Genomic DNA, 19,449 nt, shown 5'->3' on the forward strand with positions numbered 1-19,449 from the left:
GGACTCTCAAAGTTTATTTGTATGAAGATTCCGTTTAAACAAAAATCTGCACTCTATTTTGTTAGAAGTGCTGTTTAGTTTTGGGGCTTTTTAATTTAGTCAAAAGTTTCACAGTTGCACATAAATTCTGACAACTCCAAAGCTTTTGCAAAAAAATGTCTTTAAGATTCCCGTTGAGAAAAATATTTAAAGTATACTTTATACTAAAATGAAACAAGAATAATTTGTTTGAAATTTATATTAGCATAAAGATGCCATTTGATTTCACTTTAAGATGACAAATATCAGCCAATCATAATTAGCATTTTATTTGATGGAAACACAATTTCAGGTATCCAAAAGGATCCCCCCCCCCCAATTTTTAAATGTAACTTTTCCACAAGGTGGTTTTTTTTTCAAAATGTTTTGGCATTGAATGTTTAATACAGAAACAAAGAATTCAGAGAACAAAAGAATACACTCATGATTATTTCTAATGTTCTATTTTTGCTTTACATTAATACATTGAAACCAAATGAGGGACTATACAATTTTTTTTTCCTGCTTTGACTTTATTGCCTTCTCCATTTCTTTATGTCAGGGGGTTGCCCAAGTAATTCCACCCCCCCTCTCCCCGTGGCTCAGAGTGTTATAGCTGCAGTACTGCAGTCCTAAGCTCTGCTCACGACCTGAGTTTGATCCCTGGCGGAAGCTGGGTTTTCAGGTAGCTGGCTCGAGGTTGACTCAGTCCTCCATCCTTCCGAGGTCGGTAAAATGAGAACCCTGGTTGCTGGTGGGGGGGGAAGCGTAGATGACTGGGGAAGACAATGGCAAACCACCCCGTAAAAAGTCTGCCGTGAAAACGTTGTGAAAGCAACGTCGCCCCAGAGTCGGAAACGACTGGTGCTTGCACAGGGGACCTTTCCTTTCTTCCCTGCATGTTACTGTAGTCTGTCCTACAAACAGGACATGGGCTAGCAAGAGTACCAGAAATGAAGCTATCAGTTATGCAACACAAAGAAAAAAAGCTTCTTTTAAAACAACAAAACAAAAGCCTAAAGCCAATCTTTTCATTGTTCTGCTCTCCAGGAGCCAGCAACCTGGAGACACTTACTCTACATGCTTTCAAGCCTTGGTGATTTATTTGACTTTTGGGGTAGCTTGAAATGTGTTAGTACCACCGCAAACGCAAAACTATACAAATGGTCCCGGCAATAAAAATAGGTGCAGATTGACTGAGCTGGTTCAGAAGAAACCTTGCTTTGGGTTTCGCTCTGAAACATTCAGATTTGGTCTGGGAGATTCCAAATCCACCTTACTGTTCTCTTCCATTTCCCTCTGGAGGCAAAAGTCATTTACTCCAACAGCCGCGTCTTGGTCTGTAACCTCCCCCCCCCCCTCTTTGTTTAATGTTGCAGGAGAACTGAAAGCAAATTCTCCTTCCTATCAGTCAGCCGAGCAGAACAACCACTCAGCTATGGATCACAAATCAGCCATGTGGCAGAGACGCCATCCTCAGGAAGCCGGAGACCAGCCAGAGGCGCCTGCCCAACCAGAGGCCTGGAAGATCCGTTATGAGAAATCCTGGCTGCACCGACACTGTTCTTCCCTCTTGCGCAGGGACAAGCAGGCCCAGAAAGCTGGGCAGCTTTTCTCAGGCCTCCTAGCTATGAACGTGGTGTTTCTAGGCAGTGCCTTCATCTGCAGTATGATTTTTAACAAAGTGGCCATTACTCTGGGAGACGTTTGGATCTTCTTGTCCATCCTCAAGATCCTGGCTTTAGGCTGGATAGCATACTATTTACTGTTCACCAGGCGGAAGCTGCATGCAGTCTTGTATCGGGATGCCCACGCAGGGCCAATCTGGGTTAAGGGTAAGAGTACTTAGGGTTGCCAATCCCCGGGTGGGGGCAGGGGATCCCCCGGTTTGTAGGCCCTTCCCCCGCCTCAGGGTCGTCAGAAAGCGGGGGGAGGGAGGGGAAATGTCTTCTGGGAACTCTATTATTCCCTATGGAGATTTATTCCCATAGAAAATGATGGAGAATTGATCCGTGGGTATCTGGGGCTCGGGGGGAGGGCTGCTTTTTGGAGTAGAGGCACCAAATTTTCAGTATAGCATCTAGTGCCTCTCCCCAAAATACCTCCCAAGTTTCAAAAAGATTGGACCAGGGGGTCCAATTCTATGAGCCCCAAAAGAAGGTGCTCCTATCTTTCATTATTTCCTATGGAAGGAAGGCATTGAAAAGGTGTGCCATCCCTTTCAATGTGATGGCCAGAACTCCCTTTGGGGTTCAATTATGCTTGTCACAGCCTTGATTTTGGTTCCACCCTTAATGTCTCCTGGCTCCACTCCCAAAGTCCCCAGGTATTTCTTGAATTGGACTTGGCAACCCTAAGAGTACTTGACATACTGAATCCAAGTAACATCCATGCTGTACTTAACAGTTAACAGTACCTGTTTTCTTACTGTGCATACGAATTGGTAGGGCTATGCATTAAGTTGGTACATAACAAGTGAGCTTATCGACCAACAGTGCCTTTTTGGGTGGCTTGAGGTGGGCCATCTTCATTGAGATCTAAGCCTTACAGCTTTGCTAATATGGGGTGCCAACATTCTAAAATAGTGAGGCCCTGAAATATGAAACCATGCATTCTCAACAGTAGAGGAGTGAAGATGGTAATAATTATTTGGCAGGCCTGGTGCCAGACGTCATGGTAGAAGCTCACTGACTCATGTGATTCACGGTTGCCTGGTCCCACCTGGCAACCAGCAGGGGATAGGGGTGGTGGGGTTAGGGTGGTCAGATCGGGGAAATATACGGGAATTGATGTGTTCCTAAAGTTGCATCAGCAGGACGAATAGAGGCTCCATGGGGCTATTTGAAGTTGGGGAAATGATGTGAAAGGAGCTTACACTTACTTCCCCTTCTGTTGTGATCTCAGTATGAACTGGTACACCATGTCCCTACTGTTAGAGAGAATAAAAACCACAGAGAGCTCTATTCACAGTACTGGCACACTGTCTGAAAGCAGGACAAGTGTGATTTTTTTTTAATGGACTCCACAGAACCTCTTTAAAGCAAATGCATATCCCCAAATAGATTAACTGGAGAGCCAGTTCGGTGTGGTGGTTAAGTGTGTGGACTCTTATCTGGGAGAACCGGGTTTGATTCCCCACTCCCCAACTTGCAGCTGCTGGAATGGCCTTGGGTCAGCCATAGCTCTGGTAGTTGTTCTTGAAAGAGCAGCTGCTGTAAGAGCTCTCTCAGCCCCACCTACCTCACAGGGTGTCTGTTGGGGGGGCAGGAGGTAAAGGAGATTGTGACTGCTCTGAGATTCAGAGTATAGGGTGGGCTATAAATCCAGTATCATCATCATCTTCTCAAAATGTTTGTAGCTGGGCTGGCCCTGCCCAACAAGTCAACTTGTACCAAGCAAGATACAAGTTTTCAAACCTCATTAGGATCTGATTCAAGTTTAGGGACGGTGGAGAGAAAAGCAGTAAAAACAGAACAATGGACATGCCCCCTGCCCCTCCAGGAGCTCCTGTTCTGAAGCCTACCTTCTCTGCTAGTGTCATTCAGACATGCAGGGCTTTTTTTGAGCAGGAATGCATGGGAACACAGTTCCGGCTGGCTTGGCATTAGGGGCTGTGGCTTGATTTGCAAATAAGTTCCTGCTGGGCTTTTCTACAAAAAAAGCCCTGTGTGAAACAATGGTGATGTCAGGGGTGTGGCTTAATATGCATATGAGTTCCTGCTGGGCTTTTTTTTACCAAAAAAGCCCTGCAGACATGGATGCAGCAGCAGCAGACAGGCAAAATGATGGTTAGGGTTTGTAGAATCTTTCGGGCTCAAGTGCCGTGTTCTACTGGAGAAAGTTTTCTTTCCAGACGTTCCGTTCTCAGCTGCAGAGAACATCCTCAGTGGTGTTGCAGCTGGAGCAGGCGCTCAGACCTTCTTGGCTGCTGTGCATTGAGTGGGGCCAGGGCTGCTAGAGAGCTGCTATTTCTAGGCTGGAGGGGGTGTGATGAAAGGGTTTGTGGATGTGCCCATTGTTTGGTGGGGCTTCCTGGAAGGGTAGTGATAAGGAAACTGGCTGTTGAATGTGACCATTGTTCTGTGTTAATTGCTGGGAGGGTTGGAAGGGGTGTGAAGATAAGGAAGATGGTTGTTGACTGTGCTGATTGTTCTGTGGAAATAGCCTAGAAATAGCAGCTCTCCAGCAGCCCTGGCCCCACTCAACGCACAGCAGCCAAGAAGGTCAGAGCGCCTGCTCCGGCTGCAACGCCACCGAGGATGTTCTCCGCAGCTGAGAACGAAACGTCTGGAAGGAAAACTTTCTCCAGTAGAACACGGCACTTGAGCCCGAAAGATTCTACAAACCCTAATGATGTTGCCAGCCGTGAAAACCTGAAATCTTTGATAAAATGATGGTTGCTGCTGCCTTGCACTAATGGATTTCTCTCTGTTGTGCAGCTATTAAAAGAGCCAGTGCCCAGTCAGAAAGCCTTCTATTCCCATCCTAGCGCTTGTAATCTATTGTGCAAAGTTTTATCTTTGCATACTAAAGTGACTTGCCATAAAGTGACTACCTACGGTCAGCCAGTACCTATTTCTTGCTTGGAGATGAAATCAATGCACTGTGCTGGAAGGCAAGAGATGGGGAAGCAGCAGCAGCACGCTCCTTGGGAAAATCTCTTCCTGAAAAGGAGCTTTCCACTTTCCATGCGCCACAGCCCACAGTTCTCTCTGACCGATTTCCCGCTAGCCTTATGCCTGCCCTCACTCTCCCCTTCTTTGCGGGGCTTCTGTTGGATTTCACCCTATCTGCCCTACGGCTGCAATTTTCACGCAGCAAACAAGATCCTCTAAAAATCGGTTTCTGTTTGCCACGTGACAAAGGCAAAGCTAGTTGCAGCTCCGGGGCAGGTAGTGTGAAATCTGACAGAAGCCCCACAGAGAAAAGGAGCGTGAGAGCGGTGTAAGGTTAGTGGGAAATCGGTGTCTATCTCTGCTGCAAATTGCAACCAGTTTCGCACTTGCCTTATGCCACTCCCACGTTTGTCTTCTCAGCGCGACTTCCTTCCAATTTCACACTATCTGCCACAGGCCTGCAGCAAGTGTCGGCATTTTTGCGTAAGGAAACAAACTGTTTTTTAGCGGTTTCTGTTTGCTGTGTGAAAATGCCAATGCTTGCTGCAACCCCGGGGCAGATAGTGTGAAATCGGAAGGAAGCTGCGCTGAGAAGATGAACGTGAGTGCAGCGTAGGGTTGCCAAGTCCAATTCCAGAAATATCTGGGGACTTCGGGGGTGGAGCCAGGATACTTTGGGGGGTGGAGCCAGGAGACACTGGGGTGGAGCCAGGAGCAAAGGTGTGACAAGCACAATTGAACTCCAAAGGGAGTTCTGTCCATCACAATTAAAGGGACCTCACAACTATTTAAATGCCTTCCTTCCCTCCACCCTCCCCTTCTCTGATTTCACCTCAGAGGTGGAGCGGAGCGGGCAACGCCGCTGCGCTGCTGCCGCCTCTTCTCCGCTTCACTGTAGCTGATCCTCCGAGATGGGCTCAGGCTGAAGGACCCAGATTCGCGGCTCGCCATGCTCCTGGCCTGCCTCCACCCTCCCCTTCTCTGATTTTACCTCAGAGGCGGAGCGGGCGATGCCGCTGCGCTGCTGCCGCCTCTTCTCCACTTCATCTTAGCTGCTCCTCCGAGATGTGCTCAGCCTGAGCCCATCTCGGAGGAGCAGCTACAGTGAAGCGGAGAAGAGGAGGCAGCAGCGCAGCGGCGTCGCCTGCTCCGAGATGGGGCGGCTCGCCACGCTCCTTGGCGCCATTTCCGCCCCCTCCCCCCGCTTCCGTTTTTTTGGAGAGCTGGGGAAGAGGCTGGAAATCCTGGGGTCTCCCGCCAGGGCGGGAGGGTTGGGAAGCCTAGTGCAGCATAAGGTGAGTGCGAAATCGGTCTGCGTGTCAACAAACTGGCAAGGGAGCTTCCTAGATTAGCTCTGCTCTTAATAGCAGCTTGTGGGTTGGCTCCAGACTGTTTCCCACTGACAGAATGCACTTCTATCAGCAGAAGAAAAACTTTCTGAGCCCCCCCCATGCCCCCCACAGCCTATTCAACTCCCTGAAATGCTGCTCCTGAGGGACACAAATGGCATGAAAGGCCAGTTGGGAGCCTGCAAAAAGAATAGGGAAATTGGCAGCAATGGCATCTTCCCTCCCATTATGGGAAACTTTACTCTGGACCCAGTCCAGTATCTCCTCCCTTGAGGAAGATTCTAGGAAATACGTGTTGTCCTGCCACTTCTGAATTTCACAGCCCTACCCAATATCATATTTCAACGGTTTAAAGCCGAAGTGTCTTTCTGTAGCCTAATACTGTGGCTGAGACTCCATTCCGAAGACATCAGGGTTCAGAAGGCTGATTTTGTGGGTGAACATTTGCAGTAATGCTGATCCCAGCAAACTTTAAGACTGAGTAGGGTGTGTTAAAAAAAAAAAAAAGTCATGAAGTGGTGGCTTTTTATTGCATGTAAAGACTAGTGCAGACTAATTCATTGCTGCAAATGTTGAGAACAATCAAAAATCTATTTGTTGAATTTCTTTTTGGGTTGTGCAAACCCCCCTCCCCGGAGAGCCAGTTTGGTGTAGTGGTTAAGTGTGCGGACTCTTATCTGGGAGAACCGGGTTTGATTCCCCACTCCTCCACCTGCAGCTGCTGGAATGGCCTTGGGTCAGCCATAGCTCTGGCAGAGGTTGTCCTTGAAAGGGCAGCTGCTGTGAGAGCCCTCTCCAGCCCCACCCACCTCACAAGGTGTCTGTTGTGGGGGAGAAAGGGAAAGGAGATTGTGAGCCGCTCTGAGACTCTTCGGAGTGGAGGTCGGGATATAAATCCAATATAAAAAAAAAGAAAAAATATACATAAACACTGCAGCCTCCTCTATTGTTACTATTTGCTTTTAACAAGAGTGTTGTCCATGCAGGATCTCTCATGCTGTTTGGAGTGTGCAGCATCCTCCTGAATGTGTTCCGGATGGGATACGACATTATCCACCTTCAGTGTAAATCCCAGCTGGAAATCCTGTTTCCCTGCATAGAAATACTCTTCATCTGTATTCAGGTATTAGATGCCCTTTTGGCTCCAGCCAAACCTCTTATCTGCACTACAGAAAGGAAAGCGATGCATCTGCTTTTGACCAAAGAGTAGTTCTCATTGGTTGCTTGTTATTCCTAAACAATATTATCATTTCATTTTTAACATATGTGGTCATTACAATTAAGAGTACAATTATATGATTATGATTTCCCGGAGGGTTTTCTGGAGACTTCCTTCATACCTTTATATTCATAAGGGGGAAAGCGCCTGGAGTTTCTTCTACTTGTTCTTTCTTTCCTAGTCCCCTGCCTGTTGCAATACTTCAATTCTGCTGTACAACAGAGATGGAGGGCTGGGGATGTTTGCATGCACACCCAGTAGAAGCCAAGGCTGCTTCATTTCCCAGTGCTGCACTGAATTTAAAGATGCAGGGGGAATGTCCAGATTGCAACCTGGCATCCTCCATATAGGTTGTACCCAAGTACAAAACATAAGAAGGGACTCTCTGTTGCTCAAGAGCAACAGCAGACAGGCCTATTCACAAGACAAAACCTTTTATATTGGTGTAGCGGAGGAGGCTCCTGGTGCAAATCTCACCATCGCTCTACGTAGGTGGCCTTAGGCAAGTCATATGCAGCTTAATCCTACCACCTACAACAATACTGGCCCACTTTACAGGGGTGTTCCAATTTCAGCCTTTACTTGTCTTCACATAGCCTTTACAGCAGCCTTATGAAGCGAGCGAGGAACACTGGGGTGGTGGAGGAGGAAAGTACTGTCAGGCCACCGCTGATTTATGGTAGCCCTGTAGGGTATCAAGGCAAGAGATGTACAGAGGTGGCTTGCCATTGCCTGCCTCTGCATATTGACCCTGGTATCCCTTGGTGACATCCCCTCCAAATAGTGACCTGGGCCACTGACCTGGCTTGAAAGGTCTGATGAGATTGGGCTAACTTAGGCAATCCAGGTCAGGGCACTTTAAACACCGTAAGTATTCCGAGATTGTCAGCAGTCATTGCGGTCCATAGAAAACTGCAAACATGTGCCGTGATCATTGGATTGATCCTAATAAAAACGTATCGGGGAGCAGTATGCATTTGCGAGCTTTCAAGTTCTACCAAACCCCTTCATTAGGCTGCATTTTCAGTACTGGGAAAAAAGGCCAGAGAGATGGGGCAGAAAAGAAAAATAAGTAATTTGGGGGAAGTATGTAGGATCTTAAAATAGAATGCAGGATGTTGTTGCAGACTTCATTAGATGGTGCCAGATGCAAAACAGGTTTTAAAGTCGCACCAAAGGTTACTTGGACAAAGGGGGAGGATGGGGAAAATGACATTCTCCTTGAGCAGAAGGTATTATTACTTAATAGTACAAACTATTACTAAGCTTATATCATAACCTTTAAAAACCACTGTTGTTGATTTCAGACTTATTTTATATGGCATCATGCAAAAGACTGTACCCAGGTTCAACACAACCTCACCAGGTAGGAAAACTGTCTATAATAGACTGACTAGAATCCCATGCTATGTTTCCTTGCCTTTGTAGGTTCTCGCACGGACCATATTTTAATTGGAGGCAGAGCTCCTTGGGGACGAACTTCTACAATCTTGGTGCTACCATTGAAAAGGCCATGTACCTACTGGCCACCCACCTAATCTCTGCAGAGTGGTGACATATACAGCAGAGGAACAAAAAACCAGAAGTGGGATGGGCAGAGATTGAAAGGGGAAGGCTTGCTTTCTATGGCTAGGCTTACCAAGTATTTGTTCAGCCTCTCCTTTGTGGTATCCCTAAAGATGCTTGCTTTCTCATATGGGGGAAAGTAGCATTCTGCATTTGTGGAAGAATTTTCTGCCCTTTTTTCCTGCCATCTCATTCCTTACTGCAGCTGTTGGGAGTTGAAGCGAGATAGTGGGTGTATGAGACATGGAGCGTTTTCGCAGTGACCTTACTCCGGAGCGACATCTCTCTTCACTGCGCAGTGTCTGCGCGGATTTCGCACTAATTGCTCCGCAGAACCCGGAAGAGCCGCAAAGTCCCGCGGCTTTTGCATTGCAAATGTAAACTGGTTTTTGGCGGTTTACATTTGCAACGCAAAAGCCGCGGGACTTTGCGGCTCTTCCGGGTTCTGCGGAGCAATTAGTGCAAAATCCGCGCAGACGCTGCGCGGTGAAAAGGGACGTCGCTCCGGAGTAAGGTCAGTGCGAAAACGCTCATGGTGAACAGGGTCTGGAAAGAACTGGAACTCTCCTTTCCCCTTGTGTTATCAAATTTACTGAACTTCAGTAACCCTTATAAAAAGCACACTATTAATCAGCGAATGCAGATACAAAAGCTAAGGATAGTGAAGAGTCCCGTAGCACCTTTAAGGCTAACAAATTTTATTGTAGCATAAGCTTTCACGAAACAACCACAATTCCGTCAGAAGAAAGTGCTGATGGTCTTGGGTCTCCTACCATTCCAACCCTTTAAAAGCTTCCTGAGGCTGCAAGACCCACAGAGAGTATGGTAACAGACCTGCAGGTCAGGGGGCTGCAGTGTTTATGTAGAAAGGGGTGCAATCTCTTCGATCAGTAGAGACCCATTCATGCGTGAGGCTGGGAGAAACAATTTTGTCCCCTTCTCCTTCCTCACTGCAGCCTCCTGACCTGCACAGACCCTGATCAGAAATGGCTCTTGGGGGAGAAAAGAGCCACAAAGATCAGGGATCCTTGTGCAAACAGCAAAATGTCCTTTCTCTGGATCAAGCCTTCTGATGTTAAGGGTTTCTTTAAAAAAAAAAAAAAAAAATCAAGCTTGAAATAGTTAAGAGGCTAAATTTTGCACCCAGCACCAAAATTATTACTTGGTGAGTATGATCATAGAACTGGGTTCCTTCACTTTTTTGTTGATCTTCCTTGGCAACGGAATAAAAATGTAAAAATATGAGATAGTGGGGTGCCTTCCACCCTAGTTACTCTGTAAGTAGTAATCAGCTCTATGACAACATCGTTTACTAATATGCTGGTGACAGTGTTGTAGTAAGACAAAGTTAAGAACAACTTCTGTGTCCATTCTGTGCTAAAGAAAGTGCAACCAGGACAACCATTTTTCACCAGTGGTTCTCAATTTGTTGCCAACATGCTGACTTCCTCCTAAAAACTGCATGGAAAACCAAATCAGAAGGACTAAAAACTGACATTCCAATAATAGGCTAACAAAGACTACTACCCCACCACAATAAAATATAAATACACATTTCTTCTTTGACAGATGTGGGCTGATGCTTACCATGGCCACTAATCTTCTGCTATGGCTCTTAGCAGTGACCAATGATTCCGTTCATAGGGAAATTGATTCAGAACTTAACAAACTTGTGCGGGCATTTGAAGGTAAGTGGACAAGATGGAGGATGTGCAAGATTAACACAAAGGAGAACTTGCCCCAATCCATGTACATTTCCACTTCTGGATGTGGTGTTTTCACCATCACAAGGGGCTAACCCAGGCAATGGAAGTCAATAGTAGAGAAGCAAATTTCAAAGGAGATTTTTGTGTAGCAGCGAAACATGCGTTTGCAATGCAGGACATCTGTTATAGGCCTAAATTATTTCCCCCTGTATGCTCCCTTCCCAACCCTATAACATAGTAAGTGGAAGAGGAAGGAAATCTGAGTAACTCAACCTTGGTCAGGATTCCACAAAGCGCGTTCCGGCATCAGCATAATACAATCCATGGTCTACGCTTGTCCTGGAATCCTCAAAATGTCAGCATTAAATGCAAAGGAGATAAGTTCTAGCTAAAGAAGTACCAACTGTTAGACAATATTTGATAGGGGTCATGGTTAGGAATAGGTTTTTGCCACTTCCAAACTGTGATTAGTGCCAAGAAAATGAGTTTTTTTCTGCACATTTTCTGCACATAGAATTTTCCTTTTGGCATCAGCATAATACCAGTTTGGTGGAGAGCCAGTTTGGTGTAGTGGTTAAATGTGCGGACCCTTATCTGGGAGAACCAGGTTTGATTCCCCACTCCTCCACTTGCACCGGCTAGTATGGCCTTGGGTCAGCCGTAGCTCTGGCAGAGGTTGTCCTTGAAAGGGCAGCTGCAGTGAGAGCCCTCTCCAGCCCCACCCACCTCACAAGGTGACTGTTGTGGGGGAGGAAGATAAAGATTGTGAGCCGCTCTGAGACTCTTCGGAGTGGAGGGCAAGATATAAATCCAATATCTTCATCTACCTCACAGGGTGTCTGTTGTGGGGGAGGAAGGTAAAGGAGATTGTGAGCCGCTCTGAGACTCTTCGGAGTGGAGGGCGGGATATAAATCCAATATCTTCATCTACCTCACAGGGTGTCTGTTGTGGGGGAGGAAGGGAAAGGAGATTGTGAGCCGCTCTGAGACTCTTCGGAGTGGAGGGTGGGATATAAATCCAATATCTTCATCTACCTCACAGGGTGTCTGTTGTGGGGGAGGAAGGGAAAGGAGATTGTGAGCCGCTCTGAGACTCTTCGGAGTGGAGGGCGGGATATAAATCCAATATCTTCATCTACCTCACAGGGTGTCTGTTGTGGGGGAGGAAGGGAAAGGAGATTGTGAGCCGCTCTGAGACTCTTCGGAGTGGAGGGCGGGATATAAATCCAATATCTTCATCTACCTCACAGGGTGTCTGTTGAGGGGGAGGAAGGGAAAGGAGATTGTGAGCCGCTCTGAGACTCTTCGGAGTGGAGGGCGGGATATAAATCCAATATCTTCATCTACCTCACAGGGTGTCTGTTGTGGGGGAGGAAGGGAAAGGAGATTGTGAGCCGCTCTGAGACTCTTCGGAGTGGAGGGCGGGATATAAATCCAATATCTTCATCTACCTCACAGGGTGTCTGTTGTGGGGGAGGAAGAGAAAGGAGATTGTGAGCCACTCTGAGACTCTTCGGAGTGGAGGGCGGGATATAAATCCAATATCTTCATCTACCTCACAGGGTGTCTGTTGTGGGGGAGGAAGGGGATGGAGATTGTAGGTCGCTCGGAGGCTTTGTCCTTGAAAGGGCAGCTGCTGTGAGAGCCCTCTCCAGCCCCACCCACTTCACAGGGTGTCTGTTGCGGGGGAGAATGGGAAAGGAGATTGTGAGCCGCTCTGAGACTCTTCGGAGTGGAGGGAGGGATATAAATCCAATATCTTCTTCTTCTTTACGATCCTGCCATGTTCACTGTTTTGCTCCAGGAAACAGGACCAGCTCCTGCAAGTGTCCTAACACAACAGTATGCAAGGTCTTCCAGAAAGGATATATTTTGCTGTATCCCTTCAACACAGAATACTGCTTGATCTCCTGTTCCATGCTTTACGTCATGTGGAAGAATGTGGGTCGGCGCATCGCTCAACACCATGCTGCTCGTTCTAAGCCTCAATTCGAAATCCGCGGCTTAGTTTTTGGGCCTCTCCTCGGCATCTCTGCAGTAATCATTGGCATCTGTATTTTCCTAGTGTATCAGATCCAAGTCACCAGTTCCTCCCCAAGCTATCATGTTTTCATTCTCTATTATTCTTACTACATCACTTTGCTGCCTTTGATGACGGTAGCGGCCCTGGCTGGAACTATTGTACATGGTCTAGAAGAGAGGGAGCTGGACACCCTGAAAAACCCAACACGGAGCCTTGATGTGATCTTGCTTATGGGAGCAGCTCTGGGCCAGATTGGCATCTCGTATTTTTCCATTGTAGCCATCGTGGCCGTGAACCCAAAGGGTCTGTTGAACAGCATTATCCTAGCCTATTCAGTGTGCCTTATTATTCAGCACATCACCCAGAATATCTTCATCATTGAGGGGCTGCATAGGCAGCCACTGGTGGTAGATGAAGTCTCCAGCCGTAACCGACATGTCAGGAATGGGCCCACCTCAACCCAGAGCCCACCCGGTGAGCAGATTATCACCTCACGCAGCAGTCGAGAATCTACCCCACCAACAGCTGACGAGAAGGAAGCAAAAGGAGGAGACCAATGCGAAGATAGCGCTTCAAAAGCGCATAGCCTAGAGATAAAACAAGAGTTCAGAAAAGCTTCCCAGGCCTATGTTCAGAACTGGAAAAGGAAAGCTCTGCAGGAGATCTCCAGCTTCTTAATCATGTGCAACATCATAGTAAGAAATTAAGTGCACATAGAGATATTGGTGGGAAGTATGTCTGAATAATACAAAAAAAGATGACACGGGGAGGCAGGGATATTATCAGGGAAGCATTTGAGTTTCTTCATTACATGTACCGTAGGGTTAGTTACACCGGGCCTTGTGGATGGGAGCGAAGAGATTGCTCCAAATGCTTCATGGGAAAAGTGAGGCTTTGAGGAGTGGCTTTGGTATTATACAATTGTTCCGGGAGGCAGTTCCAGGCAAAAGAGGCAAAGGGGCAAGGATAGTGTTATTTGAGGGAGCCAGAGATTTTCAGACGGCTGAGAGCGATGGAGCTGAAAGAACAAAGCTCATGAGTAGGGATGCATCAGATGTCAAAAGAAAGTAGACAGGAAGCCAGTGTAGGATTTAAGGAAGAGCAATGCATACTCCGAACGATGATATGACTGATTCTGGTAGCTGAGTATTGGACAGGGGTGCGGGGGAAGGAGGCTGATATGTGACAATAGAAAACCAGGCAGGAGGCTTCAGTGGCCAAGTCAAGAGAGGAGAGGAGCGGAGGAGACAGATTTCTTCCAAAGGAGACCAATAGAAAGGGCTGTCTTTTAAAGCCAGTTTGGTGTAGTGGTCAAATGTGCGGACTCTTATCTGGGAGAGCCGGGTTTGATTCCCCACTCCTACACTGGAACCTGCTAGCATGGCCTTGGGTCAACCATAGCTCTGGCAGAGGTTGTCCTTGAAAGGGCAGCTGCTGTGAGAGCCCTCTCCAGCCCCACTCACCTCACAGGGTGTCTGTTGTGGGGGAGGGAGATAAAGGAGATTGTGAGCCACTCTGAGACTCTTCGGAGTGGAGGGCGGGATATAAATCCAATATCTTCTTCTTCTTCTTCTAAAGGAAGAAGCAACAGAGCTTAGCAGCAGATTGGGTATGGGGAAAGAATTATCCAAAAAACCCAATCCAAACCTCATGTCTCTTATACGGGATAGACATAACAATGGATATGGGAAATGCGCAAGGACTTGTGAGATTCAGCCCTGAGCATATTCTGTATGAAGAAGACATCTGAACAGAAATAGCAGACAAACAATTAGAGATGCAGAGTGAAGGAGGGGAAAAGTTTAGGGACAGAGAGGCAGAGCACAGTATCATAAGCGATATATGTAGTAATGAAAGCCTTTGGAAACAAAGCCAAGGAAAGATTCCTGCAGGACCACAAAAGAGAGATGGAACACAGAGAGAAGGGCTTCCTCCTGTGAAAACAAGGAATGAGTGAGAACCAGCTGAGGACATTCATGAATACATAGGATGTAAACAGCTAGGAGTAGAGATCAGAGGTATCAAAGGCAGTGGGGAGGTCAAGAAAAACAAGTCATTCTGGTTGTGAGGTTTCCAGCGGAGCTCCGAGGATGGCAGATTGTAGGAGAGTAAGCAGGGAACTAGAAGAAAGGAAATTTACACAGACACAAATAAACAAGATCTAAGAGTCTGGAGGCAAAGGGCAGAGGTGATACTGGGGGGTAGTTGGAGAGAGAATGTTATTAAGGAGTATTTTTCAAGAATGGAGGGAAGTGGCATGTTTGAGTGGTACTAGGAAGGAGCCAGCACAAAACGACACACTAATTACGTGGTGGCAAGAACTAATAAAGGCAGAGAAGATGGCAATGAAGACTTAGAAAGGGACAGGATCAAGAGGGCACGCACGCAACAGAGATGAGCTATACAGGATGATCTACCGCAACATGGATTTGCAAAGGCGAGCACAATAACAAAGTCTGAATGTTGAGCAGCAGTGAAAGGAGAGTCCTCCAAAGGAGAAGGCAGCAGTAATGTCCGTTTATAGCATGGGTGGCCAAACTTGCTTAACTTAAGAGCCACAAAGAATGAACGTCAGATATCTGAGAGCCGCAAGACATGACCATCAAATGTTTGAGAGCCACAAGACAGAGAGGGAGGAAAGTAAATAGGAGGGGAGGGAGGGAGAGGTGGAAAGAAAGCAATTTTAACTTTAAATGCATTCTCCAAGTTCCCAGCTAGCTTGGCTTGGAGAAGTGATTCAAAGAGACAAATGCCTTCTCTAAGCTGGCCAACAGGGCGGTGTGGGCTTCAAGAGCCACAGAATATATGTGGAAAAGCCACATGTGGCTCCCAAGCCACAGTTTAGCCACCCCTGGTTTACAGAATACACATATTAGATCCAGGGCCCCCACCCTGTGTTCTGTGTAGCAGTCAGACACAAGTTACAGGTTCTCCTCAATTCCCATATGTGTGGTGCCCTATTCAGATCATGTACATAGAGAAAAGGTTCAGCAAACCGCCCCCCCCCCCAGTTCTGATGTAAAAAGCACTATTTGGCACACTGGGGAAACCAAATTTGGAGAGAGCAAGTGGGTTGAATGATGGGTGTGTGTGTGTGTGTGTGTTTGTAGTGCATGTTTATCTTTCCCTTTGTCCAAGTAGTTTGAAGTAGCATATACATGGTTTTTTCCTCTTCTTGTTTATCCTTATAATAATCCTGTGAAGTAGGTTAGGTCAAGAGCGAGTGGCACAAGTCACCCAAGTAAGTTTCATGGCAAGAGGGAATTTGACCATGGGTCTCCCCAGTCTTAACCCTAACATGACTATGGGTTAGTGGCCCCATATTCAATGCTGTTGGGAATTGGGGTTTCCCCCCTAGTTCTTTGCAGTATTGTGAAGCATTCACGCATCTCTTGCGGTTTTCTCAGTCTTTCCTGAACCTGCATTGCTCCAATGTTTTGGGAAAGATCGCAGCAAAGCCTGGATAACTATTCTATGGGTAGAAAAATATATTTTCCTGGCTCACCCCCATGGCAGCCATTTTGCCTGCCCCTGTCCCTGCGGCACCAATTTCCTCCCCACACCTCTGAGGGTTTTTTTTTTTAAATCCGCAACTGAATATCACAATATGTGTAAGAGATTGTAAGAATTTCCAGCTTTCATTTAAAAAAAAAAAAACCCTTTCATTGTGCTGATATAAGGGTAAAGGCATATCTTTGCAATGAAAGGGACTACCTTTTTAAAAAAATTAATGCTGATAATTTGCAGAGCCTGTTATACATGTTGTTATAACATTATAGCAGCATAATTATACCCAACTGCTGATCTAAACTGAAAAAGCCCTATTAGTGCAGGGGGGCGGGAAATGGGAGCTACTGGAGGATGCAGGTAGAGAAACTATAGAAAAACCTTGCATGTGGAAGCTGTGGAAGCCCACTTGCCCCTGGGCTGTATTGGCAGCTGAATCAACAAACTACACATAATTAGGGTTTGTAGAATCTTTCGGGCTCAAGTGCGTGTTCTACTGGAGAAAGTTTTTTCTTTCTCAGCTATGGAGAACATCCTCAGTGGTGTAGCCGAGAACGAAATGTTCTCCGTAGCCGAGAACGAAACGTCTGGAAGAAAAACTTTCTCCAGTAGAACACGGCACTTGAGCCCGAAATATTCTACAAACCCTAATTATGTTACCAGCCGTGAAAACCTGATATCTTTGAAAACTACACATACATGTCCCTTTGTGGGAAATACCTACAACACACTAGAAGGGAAGGGGAAGGGGAAGGGGAAAGGGGAAAAGGGGGGAAAGGGGAAAGGGAAAGGGGGAAAGGGAAGGGGGAAGGGGAAAGGGGAAAAGGGGAAAGGGGAAAGGGGAAAGAGGGAAAGGGGAAAAGGGGAAAGGGGAAAGGGGAAAGGGGAAAGGGAAAGGAAAGGAAAGGAAAAAAGGAAAGGAAAGGAAAGGAAAAAGGAAAGGAAAGGAAAGAAGGAAAGGAAAGGAAAAGGAAGGAAGAAGGAAAGGAAAAGGAAAGGAAAGGAAAAGGAAAGGAAAGGAAAGGAAAGGAAAGGAAAGGAAAGGAAAGGAAAGGAAAGGAAAGGAAAGGAAAGGTCCCCTGTGCAAGCACCAGTTGTTTCTGACTCTGGGGTGACGTTGCTTTCATGACATTTTCACAGCAGACTTTTTACGGGGTGGTTTGCCATTGCCTTCCCCAGTGATCTACAGTTTTCCCCCCCAGCAAGCTGGGTACTAGAAACAGGCTACGAAAGGTTGAGAAAAAAGGGGGGAAAGGGTGGAAAAAACTGAAAGAGGAATTTGGCAGGAGATGGACATCATCAACTGCAGCTACCAGAAAGCATGGGCTGGACACAAATTGACAAAGAGTAGGTGTCTTTTGGCCTTATCTTGCTCCCCATGCATACTAGAGCCAGTGTGGTATAGTAGTTAAGAGCCGCAGATTCTACTCTGGAGAGCTGGGTATGAATCCCCACTCCTACACATGAAGCCAGCTCGGTGATCTTGGGTCAGCTACAGTTCTCTCAGCCCCACCTAACTTCACAGGGTTCTGTTGTGGTGAGACAAAGGAGAGGTGATTGTAAGCTGCTTTGAGACTCCTTTGGGTAGTAGAAAGGTGGGGTATAAAAACAACTCTTCTTAATGGTGCTCTAGCCTTTAGTTCAAGCCCCGGGAATGCTGGCATGGTCAGATGCTGTAGGGGAAGATAATCTAAAATTTATGTATGCATTGGGGGGGAGGGGGGAGAGACAGAAGAACCAACTGTGGAAACTAATGGTGTTGAATGGAATTTATAGAAAGAAAGTGGGGGGGCTAGCAACAGAAGCAACATCAGACAAGTCATATCTATCGGAGATTATAGTCCTTTTATAGACTTGAATTTTGGTGCCTGACCATGCATAATGGGGAGCATGTGCTATGTTCAACCCTCCCAATAGGCATGGTAATTGGTCACCTTTTAGTATGAATGGGGAAATCCACATATTTTCTATATACATACAGCTTTGGTAAATGCAAACATGCTTCCCTGAAAAATTTGGGGTTCAGTTTGCACATACCAAAGCTGCATGTACATGGCAAATAAATGTTGCCACATTTACCCAAAATGGTGACCAATGTCACGCATGCAGTTAAAGTGCTAAAATCAAATATCTGAAAACAGGTTTGGAGTGGGGGGGGGGGGGGGGTGACTGCCATGACATTCCTTAATATGGAACGGAATGAGGATCAGAAATGGATTGATGGATTTAGCAAATGGGTAACCATTTTCAAGACAACGGAAAGGGCAAACTAAAAAAACAGAGTCCTAGAGTAAGGCAACATTACAGTTACAGTCTTTTTTTTTTTTTAAAGAGCCACTTAATTAAAACAAAACAATAACCCTCTAATTCCTGCTCTCTTTTCCACAACCCTTTCTAGCTATGGATCATGCCATCCTTTGGAGCACATCCAGAGTTTGAGAATGGATTAGAAAAATCATTTTATGGCTACTCCACCTGGTTTGCTATCGTCAATTTTGGGCTGCCCTTGGGTGTGTTCTACAGAATGCATTCAGTTGGAGATCTTCTGGAGGTGTATCGGTCAGCGTGAATCAAACTCAGTTCTTCGTATACAGACATCACAGTAAAATACTGAACAGACCGATCCAAGGCTAGCACTTTAGATAGTCCCAAGGGGCATTACTTTCTGAGGGCTTTCACAGGGGAGGGTTTATTATCTTGTTTTGTACATTTTATTCCAGTAAAAAAAATAAGACCAAAGCTTGCTGGTAAACAGCCTGTTTAGTAGAAATGCACTCACCCTGTAGCACTTCATTATTATAGGATTGTGTCATTTTGCATACATCACAATGTCTAATTATTACGATGCTAAATAACTGCTGACCTTAAAGCAGAAGGGTCAGAAGACGTGGAAGCTAACTTGGGTACCACAGTAATAGAATAAAAATTATCACCCACCGTGAGTAATGCTAAAGCTCCGGATGCGTGGCTATCACACAGAAACTAAGAAGCGTATTACTTAGAGACACTTCATATATTTCTTTGGGGAAACCAATCATGCCCAAAGAATCATTAAAACGTATGTCTCTCCTAAGATACACCATTTCCAGAAAGTCTGTTGGTATCTTACTCTGTTAAGTGGCCTCATCAGGCATGCAACTTGATGCTTTCGTGGATCTTTAGGCATGGGTCTAACTACCCAATAAAATAGAACAAAGTTTGAGACCAGCGGCACCTTTAAGACCAACAAAGTCTCATTCTGGGTATAAGCTTTTATGTGCACGCACACTTCTTCAGATACCCAGAATTACACTTCAGTGGTCTTAAAGGGGCCACTTTGTTCCGTTGCTTCAGACCAACGTGGCTGAATCTACCCAATATTATGTCTTTCAAAAATAATATGAGAAATAACCTTCAGGAAGGCTTGGATAGAATCTCAGCATCAACCAGAAACAAAAAAAACCCC

At 46.2% G+C, this 19,449-nt stretch overlaps 1 protein-coding gene across 1 annotated transcript; it reads left to right on the forward strand.

The window, feature by feature from the left end:
- The first annotated feature begins 1,401 nt into the window (after window positions 1–1,401).
- OTOP3 (otopetrin 3) lies at window positions 1,402–18,666 on the forward strand. Its single transcript, XM_060253181.1, has 6 exons — window positions 1,402–1,853; window positions 6,970–7,106; window positions 8,510–8,568; window positions 10,338–10,456; window positions 12,279–13,192; window positions 18,403–18,666. Exons 1-6 carry the CDS (start codon window positions 1,457–1,459, stop codon window positions 18,571–18,573), a joined length of 1,797 nt encoding a protein of 598 aa, XP_060109164.1. The 5' UTR covers window positions 1,402–1,456; the 3' UTR covers window positions 18,574–18,666.
- Window positions 18,667–19,449: the final 783 nt, after the last annotated feature.

This window comes from Heteronotia binoei, chromosome 13, assembly GCF_032191835.1.
Source record: "Heteronotia binoei isolate CCM8104 ecotype False Entrance Well chromosome 13, APGP_CSIRO_Hbin_v1, whole genome shotgun sequence".
Lineage (NCBI taxonomy): Eukaryota > Metazoa > Chordata > Lepidosauria > Squamata > Gekkonidae > Heteronotia > Heteronotia binoei.